The sequence below is a fragment of the Crinia signifera genome, chromosome 1 (assembly GCF_055691185.1).
Source record: "Crinia signifera chromosome 1, ASM5569118v1, whole genome shotgun sequence".
Taxonomy (NCBI): domain Eukaryota; kingdom Metazoa; phylum Chordata; class Amphibia; order Anura; family Myobatrachidae; genus Crinia; species Crinia signifera.
In genome coordinates this window covers 189,127,652-189,155,409 of record NC_139217.1, presented here as the reverse complement: position 1 = coordinate 189,155,409, position 27,758 = coordinate 189,127,652, and the positions used below count along the sequence as shown (strand labels likewise).

General features: G+C 42.9%; 1 protein-coding gene across 2 annotated transcripts in view; it reads right to left on the bottom strand.

Annotated features, from left to right (window-relative positions):
• TSPAN5 (tetraspanin 5) overlaps nt 1-27,758 on the bottom strand; it is a 144,403-nt gene that overhangs the window by 46,626 nt on the left and 70,019 nt on the right. For both annotated transcript variants that reach the window (XM_083179062.1, XM_083179061.1), the window contains one exon: nt 16,979-17,029. In XM_083179062.1, coding sequence (XP_083035188.1) covers nt 16,979-17,029 — 51 coding nt within the window. The remainder of the gene's footprint in view (nt 1-16,978; nt 17,030-27,758) is intronic.

Sequence of the window (27,758 nt, the reverse complement as noted above, 5' to 3'; positions counted from 1 at the left end):
CAGCCGAGATCCTGACAATCCACACCTTTTATCAGCAGAACGGGGTCGACAGCTTCTAAAGTCTGGCTCGTTCTGCCGAGATTTCCTATTTCCGCCATCGGGAATAGCGGTGGAAGATTGCATAACCCCCTATGGCTACATATATGTTTATACTTGAACAAAAATTACAAGAAACTATGCACCATTGATAAAGCTGCATAATAATGTAATATATATATATATATATATATATATATATATATATATATATATATATATATATATATATATATATATATATAGCATCCCTACTTGCTACCACTATTGGAATAGCCATGTGGACAGTAAATGCTGTGAATAAACATGTAGGTATCAAACCCTTTATTTCTTTCCCTATCTTCAAAATTCAGAAAAGTGCAGTCAGACAAAATTATATTCTGTATTTAACGCTTTAAGAAAAAAAGGAATAAGTCATCTGCAATCCTGACAGCTCCATAAATACATAAGCAGATGAGAAAAAAACCTGACGAGAGACAAGCTTTTCATCTTCTTATTTTGCAGGGATAGTTTTAAACTGAACTTCAAATGTAAGGAGTGCAAACCACATACTAAAAAGAGCCAGCAAAGAGGCAACAAATAAATGAAATGTCAAGATTAACTGTGATTCTATTAGATGTCCTGAACAAAGAGCCTGATTAAAACCTGATCGCACAGCAGCCAATCTGCCGCAAGCTTACAATCTATAGGGAAACATATCTGAGTTATATATGCACAGCCACATAGACACAGCCCTAGAATAATGACGATCCCTGAAATGAGGAATAGCTGGAATTGCTGGAGGTGTTGGGTGTTGCAGGATGTCTTTGTTCTTCTGCAGAGATCATCTAGGAGCAGATGTAGCGATTCATTTTTGCACAGTGTACACATTTGATTTAGATCAGTGGTTCCCAAACTCTGCGTCTAGGCTCCCTGGGGTGCCTCAGGTTGGTGGTCCAGAACCAATTCAAATTGTTTATGGTCAATGTAAAAGGCAAAATCAGTGCTTGTGGCTTTTAATTATAAAATATGTGGATAAACAGAAGTGAATCATGTTCCTCACCACATAACTGGACATAAGGATAACATTTAAGCACAACTTATTTAAAATTAATTATTATTATTTTTTATTCTTGGTAACAAACTTTTGCCCTAGGGGTGCCCAGAAAAATACTCTGATACTCTAAGGTGCCGTGATTCAAAAAAGTTTGGGAACCACTGATTTAGACTATAGGGGAGATTCTCTAAGCGAAAAATGCGGTAAAAACCCGTTATCTGGGTTTTTACCGCATTTTGGGATGCTGTAAGCATCCCTCGCCGGGTTACCGCGGCGGGGGGCATTGCCAGAAAAATCTGGTGATGCCCCATAGAAGCCAATGGGCTTCTACCGCAACCCTCCGCCGACCCCCCGCCGCCACGCACGGACCCCCGCCGCCCCGCATCGCCCCTCCCCCCTCACCTGTGTCTGGGCAGCACAGCGCAGTGCTGCCCGGACCTGTGACCTCCTCCCTGCGCTGATCCTCTTTCGGGTGCAGGGAGGAGGAGAGCCCAGCGCAGCAGCGCCGGGTGTGTGAGGGAGGGGGAGCCGCCGGTACCTGCTGGGACCCGGCGACTCTCACCGCAAAGGACAGCTCTTAACGCAAGAGCTGTCCTTTGCTATAATTATCGCATATGTTACAACATATGCGATAATTATAAATGCGATGGGCGGCGAAGATTCTTAGAGAATCTCCCCCTATATAGTAGATCTGTACTATAAGGTTTTGCCTGCACAGTCTATTTTTCTATTTGATTTTGGGGATCGAATCAGAATCAAATGCGGCTGAAAACCGTTCAATTTCATTTGGACTATATAAGCAAAATCGAATACAAAGTTAGTCGAAATCAAACCGTGTGGATGGTGCTTTAGTGTGTGTGGGAAAAGGTTTTCACAAGTTTATTGCTAGAGAGAGTTTATTTATCATTAAAGGCATTGTGGGAAAGTAAACTAAAACATTTTGTCACCAATTATATAGGCGCTAAATTAATTTTCATTGACTGTTTTATATTAAGTCTTCGCTGGAACAATGGGGCAGATGAATTAAGCCTGGTGAAGAGATAAAGTGGAGATAAATAGGAAGTAGATAACGCACCAGTCAATGAACTCCAAACTGCCATTTTCAAACACAGTTTATTGGCTGGTGCTTTATCTCTTCTCCAGGCTTAATACATCTGCCCCAATGGTTTAAAATTGTAATGTGTCTGGGAAATCAGGTGCACAGTAAATTTATCACTTTTGCACATCAGGTTGATGAGATTAAATTAAAGTTGGACAGACTTAGTAGTGTACGATGGAGGTTAATAAGTACAGTAACCCCACTTCCCCTCATGGCCTTTAGCCTGTGCCTCATATATGTGTATACCAAAATCTATACAAAGAATGCATTTGTGTGTCATATGCACAGCCTGAAGATAATTGGATACAATATTTGTAATTTTGTACACTAAAATAAGGTTTGTGCACATTGAACCATCACAAAACAAAAGTCTCACTCAGTTGTGATCAAAAATTTGGGGAATATTCCGTATTTCGGAATTTTTGATATGGAGACTCAACCTTTAAATATAAAAACAGTAGTTTAACACATCAAGACAATCCCTCTAAAATATATTTACCTTCTTGGTTCCAATTAAATAGAGTTTAACTTTTTTTGACATTGATATTCTCTCCCTCATAGTGGAATAGTATTACAGAACTAGTATATTCTTGAGCTTAAATGAACTCTTCTTAACAGATTGTGCTATTATCACTGATTGTATTGCATTCTTCAATGCATATTTTGGGGGGTACGCAATCTGGGATCACGGCTGTCAATGCCCGCTGACAGCCACGATCATGGCCCGTTTGCGGTCAGATCAACCGCATAACGACAGGCGGGATTCAATGTCCTGCCTGCCGATGGGAGCAAAGGGGGCGTTACCACGAAAACGGCCGTGGATTGTCGATCTGCGGCCTGGATAACGGCAATCCACGGCCATTATCGGCAGAACGGGCCCGACAGCTTCTGAAGTCGGGCCTGTTCTGCCGTGATCCCGCATCAATGCTGTCATTAATGACAGCATTGAATAGGGAGCCGCCACTATTTTCCACTTTGGAAATAGCGGCGGCACATTGCATAACCCCCACAGACTTTAGTGTCAGAGTGACGTCCACTCTGATGAGCAAACTTGGAGAGCTTCCTGTAGTTACATATACCTTTACTAACAGATTACCAGACTAATTGAAGACAGGAAGGGACACCTGAATCATTTGCCGCATACAAAGAATAAATAAGCCACAGATAGCAAATCCAATCCCAAAAAAATCTACAGTTTTAGAAAAGGGAAATGGTTACTGAAGGAAATAAGTAGGGTACCCTGGTAATAGAAGAAAAAGAGAAAGTGGATTATTAAATTAATATTTTGCTTCAGTATTTACAAGGGAAGAATCTTCCGAGGTTCTACCACAGATTGAATGCTCGGGTCTTGATTGCTTCCAAACTGGATGTTTCAGTGAGAAAATAGTAAAAAATTGATTACAGAACCTAAATAGTAAGAAATCTCGTGGCCAGAACGAAATACACCCAATGATACTAAAATAATTGAGTTCCGTCATAGCAATATGTACCATATAATGGAATATGCAGTTTAACGTTGATAAATGTAAAGTAATAAATTATGGAAACAAAAATTAACAAGCTAATTATAGGCTAAATGGAGTTATTATAGGGAATTCTGCTGTGGAGATGGATTTGGGGGTTATCACAGATATACAGAAAAATTGGGTAATAGTATACACTGCTCAAGTGCAGCAGCAAAAGTAAACAGGACACTGGCATGCATTCTTTCAATTCAAGAATAGATTCAAGGGACGCCAATGTGATAGTGCCTCTTTGCAAGGCATTGTGAGACCACACTTGGAATACTGTGTTCAGTTCTGGGCACCACACCTTAAAATGACATACTGTAAATGAATTGGAAGAGGTTTGTAAGCTTGCAGCAGGGCCCTCTAACCTCCAAGTCTGTCTGTTACCCAGTTTGTTTTATCACTGTCTACTATTGTAAAGCGCAATGGAATCTGCTGCGCTATATAAGAAACTGCAAATAAATAAATAAGAGGTACAGAGAAGGGCGACTTATCTAGTAAAAGGTTTTGAATCACTAGCAAACAAAGATTGGTTAACCAGGCTGAATATTTTTGTCACTGGAGAAACAGAGGTTGAGAGGAGATATGATTAGCATGTTCAAATATAGAATTGGGAATCATATGGAACTGGGAAGTGATTTGTTCACTAACAAGCCTATACTTAGGACACGCAGGCATGTACTGAGGCTCGAGGAAAAGAAATTCCGTAATGAGAGGATTCTTCACCCTTAGAGCAGCAAAATTCTGGAACTCATTGCCGGTGGGGGAGGTTACAGCAACTACTGTTAATGAATTTAAATCAAAACTGGATACATTTTTGGCCACTAAGGGAATCCTATAGATACAGTATGACTTATTAAAGTCAGTAGTTATAAGTTAGATAGGTTGAACTCAATGGACTTACATCTTTTTTCAACCTTAATTACTATATTACCTTTGTATAAAAAAAAAAAACAGAAATCCAAGTTGAAAATATAGGGGATATTTAATTCTGTCCGGTTTATTTTTTTCAGCTAGCCAAAAGAAATTAACAGTACTTACGGTATATGTTAGTTGGGCGCCCATTAAGCTATTTGCTTAGTTTTCCGCTACATTCGCCACGCTTCGGGCTCGTTGGCTCGCTGCGCTCGCCATACTATATAAAATCAACTCCATGCCGACATGGATAGTGGGGGTATGAGCGTACTAACTATAGTGGGCGCCCAACTAACATATAAGTACCAAATTAACTTTTCTATTCAATTGCTTCTGTTTAAGACCAGTCAAAACTGCATTGGCAAACCATGACTAAAAACAAATACTCAAAAATTGATGCAGTTTCAACAAAAACAAGTGGATCTGCTGACCCTTTCACCTTATCAACAATATGGGGTGGAATTCTCTGCAATATTCTACTGCCGTGTTGGTCTCTGATTGTAGTTTTCAGAGGTTTCACAGCATGTTTAAAATGTATACATCCAACCCAAAACCCACTAAATTATTATTTTATGTCATTTTTGTAACATGTTTTTTTTTCACCGAAATTTGATTTTAGGATGAAACAAAAGCTGACAGATGTATTTGTGCCATTCCCAGTTCTTTGTAATATTTTGTCACTTCAACCAAAGTAGATGATGATATTGATGACTATACTAGTAATACTAGGTAGTTACAGAGTTTGGCTTCCAGCGCAATAACAAATAAAAAAAAGAATATGTTTTATATACAGTTTGTCATTTTAAAAATCTCAAATAGCAATACTACCTGATTGCTAAATAAATATTAGAAACCTATACCATGCACTTGAAATAAATAGGTACACAGAGACATGATTACATGGCGTCTCAGAACTGAATTCAGTTACTACCATCTCCCCTCTCCCACTAGACTCATCTCCTCCTGGGCCCCTCTAGCAACTGTTTCAAAAACGTCACTTAATAACTTGTGCTCTGGGGTAAGATGACTTCATCTAAACACAATTTTTGAAGATCACATGAAAATCTCATGCAAAGTGCTGCAAAAACAGCCAATGCTTTCAAGTTTACATGCACTTATTGATGTGTTCTCAAATTATTCTTATTGATAAGGAATGTAATTAAATAAAACTTCATAATACTGCCGTCACTAATTTAACTGCATGTAGCCTTAAGCTTGTACCCAGGAAGTCAGCACCTCTTATTGGGCGAGATGTACTTAGCCTGTCATTTTTCATACAAAGTCTATAGCATGGCAGTTAGGAGCCGATTGCTTCTGGCCCATTAACTTCTAGTTGATGTTGGAGCTTGAAATCTATGAATCCTGAACCCCAATGTGGAACGCAGACAAGAGACAAACACATGTTCTTGCTACAGTATTACCAATCCCGAAATAAGATCAGTGTCAAATAATATTTGGATAACGTAATTGAATTACAGTACATTGCTCTGGTCCCTCATGTTAAAGTTTTAAGTAATCTTTTGATGTGTTCAACTTCGCAAGGAAATGAAGTTCAGTAATATTTTATAGTATAATAGTCTTATTATACTGCTGTTCAATACAATATTATTTAATTATCAGAGTTTCTCAAGGACCATTTAGGGACACAATTATACCATTCATTAATTTCAGTGTAAAGGGCCTTTTGATGATATATCTAAATCAGTGGGAAACAAAGCCCACAAAAAGTGCTCAGGACGTGCCCAGACTTCATCAGTATTATGTTAAAGAGAATTCATCTGACCGTGCTGCACTTCCCTGCACTACACTAAGTGCTGTCTCCCTCTGCCTCACTGGTCTAGCGATGTGATCTGCCAGCTGCGATAACAGCTTTCTGCACCACATGAAGGAAAGCACTTGAAAGACATTTTCTACACTCAGACAGAAAAGGTTCAATATTACGTTAAACATGCAGAAAACCAAGTAAAGTTAGATCAATGTTTTATTCTCAAAGTCGAAAAGTAAAAAAAAAAAAAAAAAAAATAGGTGTTAGTCTATAAAGCTGTAAAAAGAAAATAGCATAAAAGGGAATCAGACTGGGACTAAAAATGCAAAAGCATTTAAAATGGATGTTGCAAATGCACATTATTCAAGGTCATTGCTCCATGATGCTACTCTGAGCTAAAAATGATTTGTCGTATAGACACCACCTGGTGCCGACAGTACAAATCTCATCAAGGCCTTTAATTGTCACTTACTGTATCTCCATGGGGTACCAGTCTAATTGTATGCAGTATTACTGTATATGATGTGGCTAGTCTGCGAAGGTAACCATAGCACACTTTAGCTTTGGAAAAATCATTTCACTATCATTCATATGGTATACTGGGTTCTCAATACATTGGGGAAGAAGAGGTCCTACGCAGGAGACAGGCACATAGAACTCTGTACAGTGGGTGTACTGGCTCCTCCCCTCTACTTCCTGCTCCACATCTTCAGTTTAGAAAAATGTGCCCTTGGAGAGGCTGCACTTACAGAGCTCCTGAAGAGAGTTTTTCTTCATTTCATTTTGTTTGTTATTTTGGGGAGCCTGTTTTGGACTAAACTGCTCCCTGCTTCATGGGAAGCCAGGGGAGGGTTACAGTTGCTGGCCTTTCAAGGTACCGAACTGTCCCTGCTGTTATTGTCGTGGTGGGCATTGCACTGCAGCGCTTCACACCCCCAGCTTGCCGCATACACTCCTGGCTCAGTCCGAAGACGTCTGTGGTGAGTGTGACCTGGGGTCTCCTCTAGTGGGGAACCCCGGTTGATGTGCGGCATGATGGCGGCGGCAACGGTGGTGTCCCTGCATGGGAACCGCACAGCCCCCTGTCCACACTGGATGCTTTACACTGCTTCTGGACCATCAGGGCAGGTGTTAATGTGTTTGCTACGAATAGCAACAGTGCCAGTGTAATGATTAGTAAAAGCACCAGCACCATTGTGAGGTGAGGGGCTTAACATCAATTTCCTGCTTCTCTCTGTATGCTTCTGGCACCAATTTACAGCAGCAGACACCCCTCAGCTCCAGACAGAGTGGAAGAGAACTACAGCAGAGACAGCAAGTGAAATTCATCTTATAAAACGCTCATTACAGTGTTTATAGCCTTGCACATACTTATGCTGCTTTCCCACTGCCTACACGGGTAATGACCCGTTTTTTTTAAACGGGTCTTTAAACGGGTAAGAGCCATAAGACTCTTTCCCACTGCAGCTTTTAAACGGTAAATTACCGTTTAAAAGCTGTTTTTGTCACATTCCCACTTACCCGTTTAAAAACCCGTTTAAGCAGTGTAAAGATAGGGGGGGGGGGGAGAATTTTAAAAAAAAAAAACGGCGTGGGGTCCCCCCCACTGCCGTAACCAGCACCAGGCTGAAAGAGCCGGGGCTGGTAATAAAAAATCAGGAAACCCGACAAATAGGGGTTCCCTGATTTTTTACAACCAGCCCCAGGCTCCAGGTCCGGGGCTGGTTCCCAAAATACGGGGGACAAAATGACTAGGGGTCCCCCGTATTTTAAGAACCAGCCCCAGACCAAACAAGCCAGCAGGGTAATGTCACAGCCGGGGGACACTTATAATATAAGGTCCCGCGGCCAAAACATTCTCCCTACCGACCAGTCAGCCTGGCCAGGGGCCCTGGGGGAGTGGGGACCCCCCCAATAAAGGGGTCCCCCCCCTCCAGGACTTACCTGACCAGGCTGAAGCCTGGTGCTGTCCCCGATGCCCCTGGGCGGTGGGCATCGGGCTGATGGAATGGTGTAAAAAATAGAATAAAAACTATTGTCTTTTACTGGTGAACTATGAGTCCCAGCAAGCCTCCCCCGCAAGCTGGGACTTGGAGAACCACAAGTCCCAGCCTGCGGGGCATTAAAGGGCCCGCTGGGTCTTGTAGTGCCACAGTAAAAGAAAGAGTTAAATAAACACACTGACACACGTGAAAAATAAAAGTTTAATACATACATAACACATACATACTGATACTTACCTATCTTGAGCCCGTAGGTAGCCCTGGTCCTGATCCGTGTCGGCGTCTGTATCCATGTCGGCATCCCTGTCGGCGACGGCGTCGGCGGTCCGGAGTCCGAAGAAATCCATTTGGGAAGCTGTGGAAGGAAACCATACTCACCTGTCCCAGCGCGACGTAGTCCAGGTAAGGTCTTTGCAAAAAAAACGGTACTTATGTAGTATCTGGGCTGCCGATTTTTTGATTGTATGCCTTAAGTTAAGGCATACAATCAGATGCGATGCGATGCGATATCGCATCGCATCGCATACGACCATGCGATGCGATGCGATGCGATGACCCGATTTTTCCATAGGATTCAATGTTAAAATGGACTGAGTCCATTTTAACATGGAATTCAATGGGAAAAAGGGGTCCCTTTCATACCCCTACTATCCAAGTGGGCATGGAGTTGGATATAAACCTGTGGCGAGCGTAGCGAGCCACCGAGCCCGAAGCGTGGCGAGCGAAGCGAGCCCCGCGAGGGGACGGTATTCTGTGTACGCTCGCCACGCTTCGGGCTCGGTGGCTCGCTACGCTCGCCACAGGTTTATATCCAACTCCATGCCCACTTGGATAGTAGGGGTATGAAAAGGACCCCTTTTCCCATTGAATTCTATGTTAAAATGGACAGAGTCCATTTTAACATTGAATCCTATGGAAAAATCGGGTCCATCGCATCGCATCGCATCGCATCGCATGCGATATGGTCGGGTGCGATGCGATGCGATGGACCCGATTTCAAAATCGGCAGCCTAGTTACTACATAAGTACCAAAAAAACAAACCGACACCCGAACCAAGCGGACAGCTGAGAGACGCACGGTGTGTTTACATCGTGTGGCTCCGCCCCCGAATGCCGCTATTGGCCGCCTTGCGGCCTAGCGGCCAATCAGGAGCCGCTAGGCCACAAGGCGGCCAATAGCGGCATTCGGGAGGCGGAGCCGCACGATGTAAACAAACACACGTGCGTCTCCGTCAGTCCGGTCTGGTTTCGGGTGTCGGTTTGTTTTTTTTGCAAAGACCTTACCTGGACTACGTCGCGCTGGGACAGGTGAGTATGGTTTCCTTCCACAGCTTCCCAAATGGATTTCTTCGGACTCCGGACCGCCGACGCCGTCGCCGACAGGGATGCCGACATGGATACAGACGCCGACACGGACCAGGACATCAGGACCAGGGCTACCTACGGGCTCAAGATAGGTAAGTATCAGTATGTATGTGTTATGTATGTATTAAACTTTTATTTTTCACGTGTGTCAGTGTGTTTATTTAACTCTTTCTTTTACTGTGGCACTACAAGACCCAGCGGGCCCTTTAATGCCCCGCAGGCTGGGACTTGTGGTTCTCCAAGTCCCAGCTTGCGGGGGAGGCTTGCTGGGACTCATAGTTCACCAGTAAAAGACAATGGTTTTTATTCTATTTTTTACACCATACCATCAGCTCGATGCCCACCGCCCAGGGGCATCGAGGACAGCACCAGGCTTCAGCCTGGTCAGGTAAGTCCTGGAGGGGGGGGACCCCTTTATTGGGGGGGTCCCCACTCCCCCAGGGCCCCTGGCCAGGCTGACTGGTCGGTAGGGAGAATGTTTTGGCCGCGGGACCTTATATTATAAGTGTCCCCCGGCTGTGACATTACCCTGCTGGCTTGTTTGGTCTGGGGCTGGTTCTTAAAATACGGGGGACCCCTAGTCATTTTGTCCCCCGTATTTTGGGAACCAGCCCCGGACCTGGAGCCTGGGGCTGGTTGTAAAAAATCAGGGAACCCCTATTTGTCGGGTTTCCTGATTTTTTTAATACCAGCCCCGGCTCCTTCAGCCTGGTGCTGGTTACGGCAGTGGGGGGGGACCCCATGCCGTTTTTTTTTTAACGTGTAAGGGCTACCCCTTTCCCACTGCCGAAAAAACGGCTCTTACACGTTAAAAACACTGCTTTTTACACGGGTAACAAAAACCGGTATTTGTTACCCGTGTAAAGCAACCTGGAGCTTTCCCACTGCAGCTCTAGCCGTTTAAAAAGGCTAAAAAAACGGCATTTACACGTGTAAAGCCTGCAGTGGGAAAGGGGCATTATATAGATATTTACTCTGTATAATTGTATCTATTACTTCTAACAAGCTCCTCAATCTGGGAGCTCAGGTTGAGGGTTTGCTGGTTCCCCCAATATTTCTCAGTCCTTTCCCCAATTGCTTGTTAAGCATTTCTGAGCAGACATATAAGTGTTAGAGACTTCACATAGCTTCTATACACTTCACACTGACTCTGACTGGTGTTTTACTCTGTGTGTGTGTGTGTGTGTGTGTGTGTGTGTGTGTGTTTGCGTGTGTGTGTGTTGTGAGGTAATACCTATTCTAAAATGGTTAGAAAGTTAACCTGTATGATTTGCAGCACTAAGTTTGTGCCTGCATCCACTTCACAAGTCACTTGTGAACACTGTTTGTCACCCTAGACTAGTGGGGGGTCCCCAAAGCTCAGTCATATCCCCACACAATGGTGTGGAGTATCACAGGGGGGCTCTCAGGAATCTGCCTGGGCAAGCAGCATTAAAAGTCTGCTGGAATCTGTGTCCACTCAGATTACTGCAAATTACCTGCAGATACAGAGAGTACAGCAGGATTTAACTGTCCTTTCTGCAAGGGTGGACATCCTCACTCTGTGGGTGTCTTGTCACGCAAATGTGATTTAGCTGCTGTAGAGCCTGACTCTAAGGATGAGGCTGTTGAAGGTGGGGAGGATGTGGATGATACACAACCAGGTTCTCAGGGGTCTCGGTCGCAGTTACAGAGGTCTCAGTCTTTAATACTGGCCATAAGAGAAGTCCTTGATCTCCCTCTGGCTCTCAAAAAAGGCAGGATGGGGTATTCCTTGAACAGGCGGATTTGCTTTCAAAAGAGATTTTACCAAGAGACTTGGTGAAATAGGCGCTGATCCGAGGTGCTTCTCCTAAATGAAATGTAGCTGCTGCCTGAAAGTGATTATAGTAGATCACTGGAGGGGTACAACAAAACAAAAATACAATAGATGTATAGGCTGCGCTATTGAAAGGAACACATAGAGATTGAACTAATGGTACATTTATTCAATGATATTTAAAAAACATATAATAAAAACATATAATAAAACAATTGGTATGCCCTCTAATGGTCACTGATGGTATTGTGCACTTTTCCTTATTAGGCAGATGGAAATATAGGCAGTTCATGCAATAAGGTCACAGTCTCACCACTATGTTGGGATTTTTTCCAAGTATGGGTCCGTTGTCCTCACTATTGTGCGGAGATGGTATTTGAAGAAAATTTCTTTACATGCCGCTGGAGGAATATCGAGAACCTTGGTGGAGCTTCCAGGTGGTTGGTGTCCTTAATAGCAGTTTTGCAGATGATCAATACTGCAAGGAATAGACTGGTGCTGGTTTTGGTGGGCATCCAGTTCTGCCAAAGGGTCAGGATTTTAAAGTGCTTGTGCAGTGCCAAAAAGAGGTTGAGTTGAGCAGTGCCACCAACGCGTTTCACTGAGTTAATCAGCTTTTTCAAGGTGAGGTTGCTTTCAAATCAGCTTGGAAAAATCCTGAAAAGAGATTTCAAGTGTCCAAACGCTTCAAGTCCACTTTCCCCTTTGATGCCGCCGGCAGGCGGGTGTGGGAGGAGCCTCCAGTTGTAGATGCTTCCGTTTGTCAAAAAAGATGGTATTCCCAGTACCTGGGACTTCCACACTTAAGGATTCAGTGCACCCGGTACTTGCTAGTTTCTGGATGGCAAAGTCCATTCATACCTGGGTGACCCAAATCCCGGGCGACTGTTACATACAAGATTTGAAGAAGGTGCTTTGTGACGCACAAAAGGAGGTGGGCGCTATTAATGCGCATAACTCAGCCATGGCAGTTTCCGCCCGCAGGGCTCTGTGGCTGTGTCAGTGGGTTGCTGACGTTGACTCCAATCGTAGTGTGGAGAACCATCGGTCCACAGGAGAATGCCTGTTTGGTAAGGAACTAGATGAGTTGATTTCTAAGGCTACGGCTGGAAAATACACTTTTCTCCCAACTGCCTATAGCCAGCCCAGACGGCCCTTTTCAGGCCAGAGTCAGCAGTCCTTTCGGACCGGCAAATTTCTCCCTAAGGCGAGAGGTGGCTCTAACACTAACAGAGGCACGCATGGTAAATTCAGAAAGTCTGCGTCTCTGCACCTTCAGATCGCAGCTTAGGCACAGCGCCCCAAGAGCCGTCAGCATGACGGGCTACAGCCACCATGAGATCTACTCCTGGTGGGGGCATGGCTGTTGTTTTCTTAGCCAGGTGTAGGGGGATTCCTGCCATGGGTCAGGGGTCTTATTTCGTACGGCTACAAGCTGAAGTTCGACAGGTTGCCACCGCACAGATTCTTTCAGTCCGGACTCCCAGCTGTGGCAAGGGATCAGCTGGTCCTCAGGCAAGCTGTACAGAAGCTGCAGGACTCCCAGGTTATAATACCTGATCCGAAATAGGAACAGGGCAAAGGGTATTACTCCACCCTGTTCATAGCACCGAAGCTGGACAGCTCAGTGAGACCTAGCCTTAACCTGAAATCCTTGAACCCCTTTTTGAGGGTGTTCAAGTTCAGGATGGAGTTTCTGAGGTTGATGGTCACCGGCCTCCAAGAAGGGGAATTCCTAGCGTCCTTGGATGTGAAGGACGCATACCTTCACATTCCCATATGGCAAGCACACCAGGCTCACCTCAGGTTCGCAATCGGAAACGAGCATTTCCAGTTCCAAGCCCTGCCTTTTGGCCGGTCCACGGCTCCGCGCATCTTTACCAAGGTGATGGCGGAAATTATGTCCTTGCTAAGGGCTCAAGGGGTAAATGATATCCCAATACCTGGATGATCTGCTGATAAAGGCGAAAACAGAGAAACTGTTGAGAACGATTATCACCACCACAATGCAGGTACTGTATTCGCATGGGTGTATTTTGAACCTGCAAAAGTCCTCACTGACCCCATCCAGGCGTCTCCAGTTCTTGGGGATGATTCTGGATACAGTGGAACAGAAAGTGTTCCTGCCGGAGGAAAAGATGGTAGCCATTCAACTGCTGGTAGTGGCAGACTTTACACTGGTTCTGGTATCAGTCCATCAGTGCATCCAACTACTGGAAAAAATGGTGGCCTCCTTCGAGGCGCTTCAGTTCGGGAGGTTACACGCCCGGACTTTCCAGTTTAATCTTTTGGCCAAATGGTCGGGTTCCCACCTGCAGATGCACAGGCGGATAAGTCTGTCGGCAAAGGCAAGGCTGTCCTTGCAATGGTGGCTTCACCCGCAAAACCTCTTGGCGGGCAGACGCTTTGGGATCCGGGATTGGGGGCTTCTGACGACAGATGCCAGTCTCCTCGGCTGAGGAGCAGTGACACAGGGAAGGCGTTTTCAGGGAAAATGGTCTCTATGGAGTCCAAACTTCACATCAACTGTTTGGTACTCCGAGCTGTCTATTATGCCCTCCTGCAGGCAGCCCCCTTGTTGCAGAGCCTAGCAATCCAGGTTCAGTCGGACAATGCAATGTTTCGTACATCAACCGACAGGGGGGGACAAAGAGCAAGTCCTGCATGAGGGAGGTATCCAAGATCTTGGTTTGGGCTGAGGCTCACACCATGGCCTTGTCGGCCATATTCATTCCGGGTGTGGACAACTGGGAGGAGGACTTCCTCAGTCGTCACGAGTTGCACCCAGGAGAGTGGAGTTTCAGTCCCCAGGTGTTTGCACACATTGTGGATCGGTGGGGGTTACCACAGATCGACCTGATGGCATTTAGGATCAACAAAAAGGTGGACAAGTATTGGTCCAGGGACCCTCAGGCAGCGGCAGTCAATGCACTAATAACGATTTGGTAATTCAACCTGGTTTACCTATTTCCCCCATTCCCTTGATAAGTCACGTGCTAAAAAGAATACGAAGCCAAGGAGTGGTTGCAATTCTGGTGGCCCCGGACTGGCCTCGAAGGGCGTATTACACAGATCTTCAGGCCATGGTTGTGGGGATCCCATGGCATCTACCTCTCGTAGTTGACTTGCTCACTGAGGGGCCTTCGTTTGATGGCCTGGAAGATGAGTGGCAGATTTTAGCCAGAAAAGGCCTTCATGCTTCGGTCATTTCCAGCATGACCCAGGATAGAAAAACGGTGACGGCTTCCCATTACCATAAGATCTGGAGAAAGTATGTAGCTGGTGTGAAACTAATTTGTTTCCACCTGTGGATTTTAAACTGGATCGTTTTCTACGATTTCTGCAGTCAGGCTTGGACCTGGGCCTATGGCTAGGTTCCTTGAAGGTACAGATTTCGGCTCTTTCCATTTTCTTTCAAAGGAAATTGGCCAATATTCTGGAAGTACAGACTTTTCTCCAGAGGGTTTTGAGGATTCAACCCACTTTGTGCCACCTATGGCTCCCTGGGACCTTGATGTGGTCTTACAGTTCCTACAGTCATCCAGGTTTTAACCAATGGCATCAACTGATTTAAGTACCTCACATGGAAGACTGTGGTGCTTCTGGCTCTGGCGTTGGCTAGACACGTGTCAGAGTTCGGTGCTTTATCTTGCAGGAGTCCTTATCTGGTGTTTCACGCAGATAGGGCAGAACTGAGTACAATACAGCAGTTCTTGCCGAAGGTTGTTTGGCTTTCCATCTGAATTAGGCTATTGTGGTTCCATCTAGTGTGAGTCACTCTGGGATTCCTGGATGTGGTTCGAGCGCTTAAGGCCAATGTTGGTAGAATGGCCAGGCCACACAAGACTGATTGTCTTTTTGTGCCTTATGATGCCCAGAAAAAGGGTTTGCCAGCCTCAAAACAATCTATTACACGTTGGATTTGTGCTACTATTCGTCAGACTTATGGAGCAGCTGACTTACCGGTTCCACCTCTGTGAAGGCTCATTCCATGAGAGTGGTGGGCACATCCCGGGCGGCTGCTCGGGGTGTGTCGGCTCTGCAATTATGCAAAGCTGCTACTTGGTTGGCTCAACACACTTTTGTAAAGTTTTACAAATTTGACGCCCTGGCCAAATAGGATACCCAGTTTGGGCAGGCGGTGCTGCAGCAGTCTAAGCATGTACCCCCCTTTCTGGGAGCTTTGGGACATCCTCAGTGTATTGAGAACCCAGTATACCATATGATGATTTAATCCTTTTCAAGAAGTTCATATGGTATAATGGGAACCCGCCTCTTTGCGGAGTTCTGCATCTGGTTGTCACTTCAAGGTGTGACGTATTTTGGCTTGTTGCCTATGTTGTCACTTAGGTGATATTTGCTTGTAGTGTTCTACAAGTTAACGGTCTTATTTACTAGTTATAAATGTTTAAGGGTGTGCTGGTATGAATCTCACCGCACTCACATATACTTATATCCTTACCTCACATACGTTCATTCTCCTTGGGCACAGTTTTTCCTTAACTGAAGATGTGGAGCAGCAAGTAGAGTGGTTGTTTTTGTCTTGTGAATTGCATGGTAAGGCAAACACATTCAATTTGGACTATATAGTACATATCTGTACTACAGGGGTGGGCAGAGGCAGAACTCTGGGAGGCAATGGAGTCATCTGCCACCGGGCTCCTGCTCTCAAGGGGGCACCTCTCCTCCTTTGCAATTTTAAATCCATTAATTGAAAGCCATTGATATCACTTTGGAGTTCTGAAATATGTGTTCTATCTCTCTCTATTTCATAACAGACATACAGAATATACAGTATATACTTTATATAAGGTCTTGTGTGCGTGTATGGGGGTGGGGGGGGGGCAATACACATCTTGCCTCCGGGCAACTGAGACAAACTTATGCCACTGGGGGTGGGGAAACTTTTTTGTGCCAAGGGCCGTTTGTATGGGGAAAAAATCCTTCGGGGGGCCATATGTAAAAATTTCTCTTACAAATTGTCCTGCTGCAGCCGTCCCACGCTCCGGGGCTGCCGCTGAATAGGACTGACAGTCTCCAGCTGCTGTTGATTAAGAGGAATCTCGCGAGAACTACCGACCTCTTGCGAGAATTCCCCTGTACTTGACTCCCGGCAAAGCCACCGGACGGGTCACTCAGAACGGCTACGGGGGCCACATACGGCCCCCGGGCCTGAGGTTCCCCACCCCTGCTGTACTATATAGTCTTGCCTGCACAGTCAAATTTTCTATTCGAGTTTGATGCCGCGCATCGGGATCAACTCGAAAGCATTTGATTTCCAATCGATTTCGCTTATATAAGCAAAATTGAATAGAAAAATAGACCACATTGAACTGTGTATGGGGTATTAGTGTCCAGCTTCAACTCCTTTCCAGTGTGGAGTTTAAAATACAGGCAAGAGTGATTAATATAGATAAATACAGTATGACAGACAACAGACAATACAAACATACCTTTTCACTCCATGCCCAGAGTCCAACTCCAAGAAAGGCTATCCCCAAAAACTGAAAAAAAAAAAAATATCCATGGTTACTTTGTGTTGGAAATCAATACAAAATTAGACATAAACGTTATTCTACAAATCAATAATTTTGTAGTGTGTCCCTCCTACTATATACAGATAGACATATTTGTAGTACTGTACAATACCGTCAATTTACAAATTGACTATATGTTTTCTTCTCCCTTAATTATATGCCATCTATGCAAGGACAGGATAAGCAGTGACTAGCAGGAATATAGGCTGCATGACATAGAGCTGTTGAAGTTTGAAAGAAAATATCAGAGACAGGAGCAGACCCGTACACTGCAGGAATAACCCCAGCTACAGCTGAGACACAGAACCATGCTGTTGGTTTCATGTTTTAACACTTATGTTAATAAGTGCTCCAACATGTGATCTGTTGGATGGATAACATACTTTTAGGGGACAAACAAAGAGAAATGGTATCATGCTACAAAGAGAACACATCACAAAGAGCATGATACCATACGTATCATGCTAATTCAATGTACAATAATGTGTACATTGAATTACTGTACTAAAAAAAAATGTAAATAAAAGATCTCATGTAAGGGCTTCTATGCTGCTGTCAGTAAGGCACACGCATGCTCAGGGAGCCCCTCCACTACTAAAAGATCTTCAATTAAAGTTAAATGACTTTTTCTAGATCAGACAAAAGTTTTTGGTTAATGATAAATTACCTCAAGATACAGTTAAACATACACATTGGAATGAGAAGCCAATCTGATGCACATTTTTCAGATCATTAAAGAATGATGTGATACTTTTGCAAGGACACACCAGCAGCTTGGGGAGTCATTTCTGGAATTCATTTCTTTCAACAACAATGAGGTATTTCTTGGCCTTACTTGTTACACTTGCTAACAGACTGGATCATTGCTTCTAATATCATCATTGTATAATTTAAAATTTTACACTATTGTAGTTTAATTTTGTGCAAGTGACTAACAAAACAAATGTTCTAGAATGGTTTCCCAGATGTGCAGGCCTGTGCTGCAAGACATTAAGAGGAATTTCACTCAGCCATGACAGATGGGAGTGCGTTGTATATCCATGCAAAATAGAGAACATGGCAAACTTCTTCACATCGAAATTACAACTTGCAATTTAGAAAAGAAGAGTAGTATGCCACTTTTATTACCATTCATTGTAGTAGGGGGGTTGGGATTGGGTGGGAAGAGTCCAACTAATGAGTGCACATGCATTTAAAGATTATTACATAGGATGTGGGCCGTATAGGCTGTGTGCATGGTTTAGCTGTGTGCATAATAGTTTTGAAGTGCATCATTTTTAAAGTGAGGCATAATTTAAATATAACTGCAGCGTTATACTGGTGTTACACTGAAGTGAAACAGAAGAACAGAAAACAACAACTGAGAAAACCAAAGACTGCTTTGAATGAGATCAATTCATTCTCACAACATACTACTCCTGGCTGCTTAATCTTGGCCCTCTTCTTCTCTATCTCTATACGTCCTCTCTGGGTGATCTTATTTGCTCACTCGACTTCCACTATCACATCTATGCTGATAATACTGAAATCTACCTCTCCTTTCCTGATCTCTCTCCCTCTATCCTTACTCATATCTCCAAATGTCTCTCTTCTATCTACTCTTGGATGACCCAGCGCTTTTTTAGACTTAAAATATCAAAGACTAAACTGACCTCTTCTCACACTCCTGCATAAAACCCTACCATCTCATGCTAACCTGTTTATTCTCACTTCTTCCCCTGTCTGTCTAACCCTCCCCTTTAGAATGTACAGATAGAGCGGGTCTCGCTCTTGCAGGGGATGGCGGAAGATTCACTATTCGCCATCCCCCGCCAGCCGCCATAAGGGGATGCGCGCGCCGCCTTACAGCGGGGCTCCCCCCCCCCCGGGTCCCCGCCTCCTCGACGATGGTCGCCCCGGGTCCCCGCCGCCTCGCCGCACCCCCCCCCCCCTAACCCTGTCCATCTCCCTGAAGTGGAGATGGACAGGGTTCCCATCCTCCTGCCGACGGGAAACTGAGACACGAGTGCGTGTGAGACTCATACGCGTCTCAGTCAGATGGGGCGCCTCTCCGCCAGATTCTGGCGCATCGCCAGCAAAAATGAAAGGCGCTCCATCTGTAAGCTCTCACGAGCAGGGCCCTCTCTCCTCATGTGCCTTTCTTAGAATATATAAACCTCTGCCACCCTGATGATTGCTGCAGTGTCCTGTCCCCTGATGCAAATATCCATATTAACCATGTACTTGTCCTAAACGGTCTTGTGCTGTAATTCGTTTTGTGTTTTTGCCCATAACTATGCTTTGTAAAGGGCTGCGGAATATGTACTGTATGCGTTATATAAGAAACTGTTAATAAATAAATATGTACTTATATTATATTACATTACAACATTCTAGCCTACTTTTATCAACTCACTTCCCAGAAAACATCCAAATCTGAATTGTGCTAATTTTGTCATTACTTCCCTGCCCACTCAGGGTTCCCTGATATATTTCATGGTAAAAGATACACATTACATGGTCACAGTTCATCGCCTTCTGATTCACAGGCAGGTGAACAGCTAGCCAGGACAATTACCAGAAGTACTTATGCGGCCCACACAAGGTAAGATATTTAAAACGATAATGCAGTTTTCCACCAATTGGAACAACCATTCATTTAAAACGTTCTGTACGTGTGCATGATTACGATCCATTGCGCATACCTAAAGGTCCATACACACTGGGCGACTATGCCCAGCGTGTATGGACAGCGATGATGATGCATACACACTGAGCGGCTTTCCCCCTGCCCGGCGCCGATGGAGGGGGGGGGGGCGTTGCGTAGCGGAGCGCTATGCAAAGCCATCCTGAAAGCAGCTCATCTACTGGTTTAAACAGCAGATGAACGGCTTTCCCGTCTATGTTGCGCGAGCGTGCAGCAGCACTCACCGCTCATCGCCAGGCCAAACACACTGGGCGGCTTTGAGCTGAAACCCGCTCAAATCTGCTGTTTTGAGCGACTTTCAGCTCAAAGTCGCCGAGTGTGTATGGGCCTTTACAGTCATTTATCTAGCTCGCTGATCCCTTCAGCAGGCAGAAAGATGAACGACCTGCCGTGCAAGATTTGGCGCACATTGTTTCCTGTGTAAGCATGATGTACAATGTGGCAATGATGTGTTATGTAATTTGCAGTGTTTTAATGACCCACCTAATACTTTCATTGTATGGGCACCTTCACTCTATTTAGGGATAATTGGTACCACTGCGTTATCAGAAAGATCACACTCTGGACTCTTGCAAAGGAGCACTAGCAACTTACAAGTCTAATAAGACATACACTAGAATCAAAACTGGCAATATGCTGAGTTGTCAGAATGAGGCCAACACAATACACAGTGTGCTTACATTTTTTTTAAAAGCGAGTGTTATGATTAAGTTGTACCCTGGAAACAAAAGCACCATTGACTATGCTGCTGCTATCTGCTTTTTAATGATTAGTGCTGGAAACAGGCCAAGTTAGACAGAGCTTCCTATATTTTACAGATATGGCTCCGGGAAATATCCTTTGATCTCTTATTGCTGTTATGTATAGACTGAGGAAAGCGGCAATGCTTCATTCTTTTCTGTCACACAGAGAGATCAGTCACAGCCCTGTGCACTTTAAGATCCCTTTAAGTATTCCTGGATCAGTCACAGCCCTGTGCACTTTAAGATCCCTTTAAGTATTCCTGTTCTTCCACTCCTGAGAGATGACAGCCCAGGAATCTACAGTATAGCAGAAAGTGCACATTTATATATCTGTCATGGAGTAGATTGGGTGGCATCATACAGGAACTATCATTAAGTGAAAAACATTACATTTAATCAAAAAGAGACACCAATAAAAAAAACCACTGGGAGATTAAGTCCTGTTCTCACAGCACTCTTCTTGCATTTCAATTACAGCTCTCTTACTCGCCTACCATCTATACCTGCCTCTCGTCTCACTCACTTCCCTATGTCTCAGCTGTATTGTGTACTAAAAATTGTACTGTTAATTGTGCTCATTGATTTTGTTCTTCTGTTGCTGTTATGTCTTGTTCTGTGTACCCTGTACTGTTCTACGTGCTGCCTAGGATCTGTGCTGCTGGCCAAATATGTACCCCGTGTCACGCCCGTAGTGTTCTTTATCTGTACAGGTTTTACTTGCTACCTATCTGGCTGGTGCAATCACCAAGTGGCGCCGCTGAATGGCTGCCTGGGTACTGTACAGCTCAGTAAATATATGTTGTACATATATGTTGTCCATGTCCCTCATTAGAATGCATCTAGTGCAAATCTGTATGTGTGATGTATATCTGTACTGCCTTTGTTGCTCGTTCTGATAACCCTTTGTATTACAGTACAGTATGTGCATTATTTTTAATGTCTGTAAAGCGCCTTGAGTCCTGTTGGAGAAAGTGCGTTATATAAATAAAACTTACTTACTAAATTTAGGCATAAAAGGAACCTGCAATGTACTATATGTTAGTTAAATTAGTCTCCTAATCTTCATTGGCTGTAATACATTAATAGACAATTTCACCATTAGGATATCACCTAAATGGTGACATTGTTTATTATATTAATGAAATATATTAGCAGATTCCCTGGCTGTTTTCCAATGTGGGCACTTAGTAGGAACTTCTCTTTTTTAATCTATTTACTCTTTTAATGGCTCCCATGATGTTTGTATGAATAAATTCCACCCCCCCCCCCTTTTTTTTTTGAGACGCTCATATCTTTGACACAAATAGAAAGAAACTTTGATATACGTCATAAAGCACCTGACGACATAAACAGGGCTGTGGAGTCAAGGAGTCGGAGGAAATTTCAAATACCTGGAGTCGGAGTCGGCAAACAATGCACCGACTTCGAAAATTATAATTAATGACTTCTCTACTGTAAGAATAAAGACCAATGCATGCAGTGCCTCACGTAACCGCAAAACGAACACGTTAAGTGACCGTGAAAAAGCATGCTTTTCATGTGCTTCACTATATGGCACTATATGGCATGTTGCATGCCATATAGTGAAGCACAAGCACATTTATAAGTATTGGTGCTCCGAATTGTGCGTTGCGCACAATTCGGAGCACCAATACTTATAAATGTATTTTCCCTTGTAGTTTACAACTTATTTCCAACGTTCAATAAGGTTTTCAATACTTTGTTGGTAGAAATCACCTGGTGTAAAATTCATTCAACCAAGCTCTCCCACCATACGCACAACATCTTTTTACGCGGATGAAGATCTTGTTTCATGCGCGGGGTCGTTTGTTTACCTTGGCTAAGCTATTCCTTACGCTGGTTCATATTGACGTACAGGCACCATTTTTCATCGCCAGTAACGATTCGGTTATAGATAAGCTTTGTTTTTGTTCCCAAAACAACCAAATAATGTGTTTTTTATCTTTGAACTGGTAAAGTTCCTGTTCCTGATGTTTATGCCTACTGCTACTATCCAGCCATTTAATTAATTAATAACAAATTTTATAAAACTTTGTTTTCATTGTGTTTGTCCTTTGCTTAAACTGTTCAATACAGTAGACTGTTGAATTCCCAGCCTCTAGTTTCTGTAGTAATAATATGTATGTTGCCTTTCTTTCCTTCAAGGAATGTATCAAATACATTCGCATATTAATACAGAGGAGTCAGAGTCAGAAGTACGAGGAGTTTGAGTCGGGTCGGAGTCGGAACATTTATCTACCGACTCCACAGCCCTGGACATAAATACCGGTATGATATTGTTGCTTCAGAATTCAGCTAAAGATACCTTGATATGCTTAATTCATCATCTGTAAAGTGAGTGGGGTATGCATTTATCTTCAGAAGCTATTGAAAGATACCTTGATATGTTTTAATGACTCTCTATAGAAGTGAGTTGGGTACGCTTATATTTAATTGGAATACTGAAGCTTAGTGTGGAGTACCGGCTGGTACATCCACCAATTGACTTGGATTGAAGAATTCTCTATGTATATGAAATAGACAATCATACGTATATTATATCCTTTTGCTTTTTATGTGCTGCAGACTGAGACCACCAGACCTATTGACGTGAAGAACACACTGTATTGTTGACACCAGCAGAAACATAACGAATAAGAATATTAGAATATTTTGTTATTTATGTCTGCGCATTTATCTATATGAATCACATAACGTCAAAACAAATGCTTTTTTTATTGTGCATGTGCTTGTTGCGCACGGCCACGGCAAACAGATTGTTCGCCGGGTGCACACAAGCAACCTTGCGGGCGGGGAGCAGGGAGGGGCGTGGGGCAGCAGGCTGCACCATTACCATATGGGAACTCCCAGCGTATATCTACATAATAATGGTTTATAGCCTGTCCATGCAACTAATGGCTCACGCTGTACGGGACAGAATAAGGGGTCTAGACAGTGAGGAATGGGTATGTGTAGGAAAGAGTTGGAGAGAAGAGAGATTCCTCAACCCAGCACAGACCAGTTCCAAAACACTAGTAAGTATAAAATATATACTGAGTAAAAATTTGAAAAAGAGACTTTTGAAAAGTGAATTACATGGCTACTGATGTGCAGTCACATGGAGGGCTGTAGGAAAAAGGATTGTCCATTTAATGGTTAGTTGCAATAACACTATTACTTCCACATATACAGTATGTGGATCACCATGACATTAATGATTTCCAAATGTGAGGGACCGGACTAAATACTAATGTTTCAATTGGAATTATGTGGTTAATTAATTACTGCCTAATGTTTGTCAAACAGTAAAACTAGTAAGTTATGGTTAAAAATGTAGAAACAGAAGACGATTGAAGAGTTTGTGTATGGAAGTTATACTGTAGTGCTTAGATACCCAACTTCAGGATCATCATCCCCACAAACTAAAATAGCAAAATTACAACTTTTATGGTTCTAAACTTCATGATGCAAGGGTCTAGGTATGTACGTATGTAAGTTCTTAGTTCAGATATATCAAGTAAGGAGCCATTTTCATGTGGCTCCTTGATGGTTAATCGTAGACCCAGTTTAGGGTAACGGTGGCATGGGGTGCGGTGCCCCTGGACTGGTTGGGCTGGGTGGCTTCAGTGCTGCACGCCCTTACATTCTATTAACACTTTCCCCTCACTAACACTATCTCTCTCATTTTAATTACATTTCATTTTTTACTTTATCTCTCTATTTATATAGCTTCGGCTTCCTATCACTAATTTTTATTAACACTATAGTATCTCACTGGCGTGCCACACTGGGCTTCCTAGCTTATGATAGTTTTTGGGGTGCTGCACCTAGATATAGCGCTAGGGACCCCCAATATACAGATAAGCCTTGATGTGGCTTGGGGGCATATCATACACCTGCGCAAGTATATGTAACCAATATCTCTGAATTCTATTATCATGTAGTGTTCAAGATTGGTTACTAATACCATTCAGTGTGCTGGGGGAACCCATGTCTTGCTTTACTTAATCAGTATTAACCCCTCCCTTGCAGGCACCTGAATGGTATTACTGAACTAATTTGAGCATCTACCACTATCTGTACGTATGTAAGCAAGCCTTGGAGAGAAATACCATCCTGACCCTAACTGACATTTTTCAAACAGTGGGGAAGATGTATTAAGCATGGAGAAGAGATAAACTGGAGATAAAGTACCAGCCAATCAACTCCAAACTGTCATTTTTAAACACAGTTCATTGGCTGCTGCTTTGTCTCCTTTCACGTTATCTCCACTTTATCTCTTCAAGGCTTAATACATCTGCCCCAGTGTCTGTAAAATGGCAGTCAGGAGTTGACTGGCTGGTAAACTACTACATTAACTATTGTTTAAGTTGTCAAGTTCTATTAACTAATCTATCATTGTACTAAATTGTATTTTTGTAACAGTAAATGTTCAATGGTGACCATGCCTGATATTAACATAAACCCCCCCTTTTTATTGTCGCCAAGTTCTCGTAAAAAAAAAAGTATAAATAATATTAAGGGCAGGGCAATGAACCAGATATGATGATATCAGAGAAAAAGGCACCCCGTAAAGATACAAGTGTTGTTGTCTACACAGTGTTTCTAAAAGTTCATCTGAACAATGCAGCTAGTGTTGGCAGACAGCCATCAAAAGAGTCATTTGTCCAGCTGCAGCCTAGCATCAAAACCCAGTTATTGCCAGAGGATTTGTAAGAAGGCGTCCAAAGACTGTAAAGACCTTGCAAATAATAGATAAGGCTTGTGAAGCATGAAGGGCAAAGAATAAGCCTATTGATATAATTTTCTAAGACAATAAACAGAAAACTCAGTTTCTGACTACATAAGAGGACTTATTGTAAAGTATAGTAACATCATTGTCTTTGATATTCTAGAATACCAGATTGTGTAAAGCATCTTTAATATACTGTAGTATAACATTATATCTATGGCTACCAACTGTTGTTGAACTGCAAATTTCCATATGACCGATCGGTCACTTAGTAAGTAACGTATTATGTGAATTGTAGCTGACCTGTTGCTGGGAAGTCACAAATTGGCTACTTATTGAACAATAAAAGACTTTCTACGGCACGCAATGCTAAGAGGACAACGGAATCAGACCACATATGAAGTGGTTTGATGAAATTGTGCTTATTATCAAAATTAACATACACACGTTCCAGCATAAAAACTATTAGTACTGTATGTCAGGGCAATGGCTATAATTATTTAGCATTATCATGTTAAATAAGCATTTACTTTATATTGTAGGACAATATTATATATTACCATATGGAGGAAATTAAACATTTGGAAATTTAAATTTAAACCCTACTGCTAATAACGTTTCTTCACTCTTCCTTTACTTGTATGGTTGCAAAATGTACTGTACAAATCAGCTGATGGTTTGAATAGATGGTTTTGTACAGTGCATGTCTACTGTATTTCCGTGGATGCAGTAAACAATTGCAAATGTACACAACACGGAAACAAAATACCTCTCTCTACACATTACATCTGTCTCACCTGCAGTGCACATGGAGACCGATTCAGGTTGGCACCCTATTCCAAGTTGTGCATATGCAGAGCATGCAATATTAGTCACATCTACTGCACTAAGTATGGTTTTTGGGTGATGTTCCTTTAATAAGGATTTTGGATGATCTTGGAACAAGATGATTGGGAGCATCACAGTTACTGTACACAGATGTATCCATCTCAGAATACAGGTGGATACTCACATGGAAAATCCGATCCTTGATGACACCTGTAATTGTGACTGTATTACATGAGACAGCATCAGGCACTAAGGGCCTTATTCTAGTTCACTCCTTCTGACAAAATCCTTCTTAGATGGACACAACCATGTGCACTGCAGGTGGGGCAGATGTAATATGTGCAGAGAGAATTAGATTTGGGTGGGGTTTTACTTCAAAGTGAGAACTTTATTGCTGTGTAAAAATAAAGCAGCCAGTATTTACCCTGCACAGAAACAAAATAACTCACACATTTAATTCTCTTTGCACATTTTACAGCTGCCCCCTTGCAGTGCACATGGTTTTGTCCATATAAGAAGGATTTTGTCAGAAAGAGTGAACTAGAATAAGGCCCACAGTTTTTCATCAAGTCTTTGGGACGGTTTGTTTATGCTGTATATATAATGCTATGACACTTTAGACCAGGTAGAGCATATTTATATTTTTGTGATTTATATTTACCTCTTCATTGTACAGGTAGGATAAATTATTTGTTACACTTTAGATTGACTGATTCAGTCTAGTTTGCATTCCACTCTAGAACACACCGCTTTACTTCCTGTTTCAGTTCTAGGGTTACTGCTAGTATTAACCTGATCATAACAGCATAATATTTTTGTATTGAGAATATGATCTCATAAATTTAGTGGTTTATTTTGTATTGATAGGTAATAATAGTTCTATTTTCCCATCCAGACAGTTCTTACTGCTGACACATTTTGTCAGTTTTACAGGTTAAAATCCCTTAATAAGGGATTCTTCCGGTTTCGAATATATTTTTTTTAACATACTTACCTGGTCCCCCGATGCTCCCCCGGCATCCATGGTGGCCTTCAGGTTCTTCAGTGGTCCCAGGTGTGCATTGCATGAGTTTGCAGGCGCGCCGATGACGTCACGGCGCACCCGCGCAATGCACTCCTGGGACTGCTGAAGATCCTGAAGGCCCCCGTGGACATCGGGTGACTTGTTAAGTATGAAAAAGGGGCGGGGGGACAAAAAAAATCTGAAATAATGTAAAATAAAAACAGTTTTGGGAATATTTTTAAAATAGATCTCCTGATACGGGAGACGCGACCTGTAATTGCACCTGACACCTTATATAGTAAGATCTCTCTATGTGTGACTGAAACTCCTGTCCATGTTGCGTTTTGCTAACAAATTCTATTTACCATATTACAAGTCTCAAGATACTATCCTTGAATTTATCATTATCCCTGGGACATTCTGCTTCTACCTGGAGTACAGATATGTACAGGTCGAGTATCCCGTATCCGAATATCCGTTATCCGAATTATTCCGAAATACGGACATTCCAGAAAGTGAAAAAAATTATTTTTTTTGCTAAAAACACACTGGGGACATATGTAACAGCATCACTGGGGACATGATATGTAACTGGCACTATATATGTGCAAGACAATGATTGCTTGGCATTCAAATTCAGTGCTGAGATAGTACACACATTTTGTTTCACGTTTTGAAACCTTGTTTTTTGAACAATTAAAATA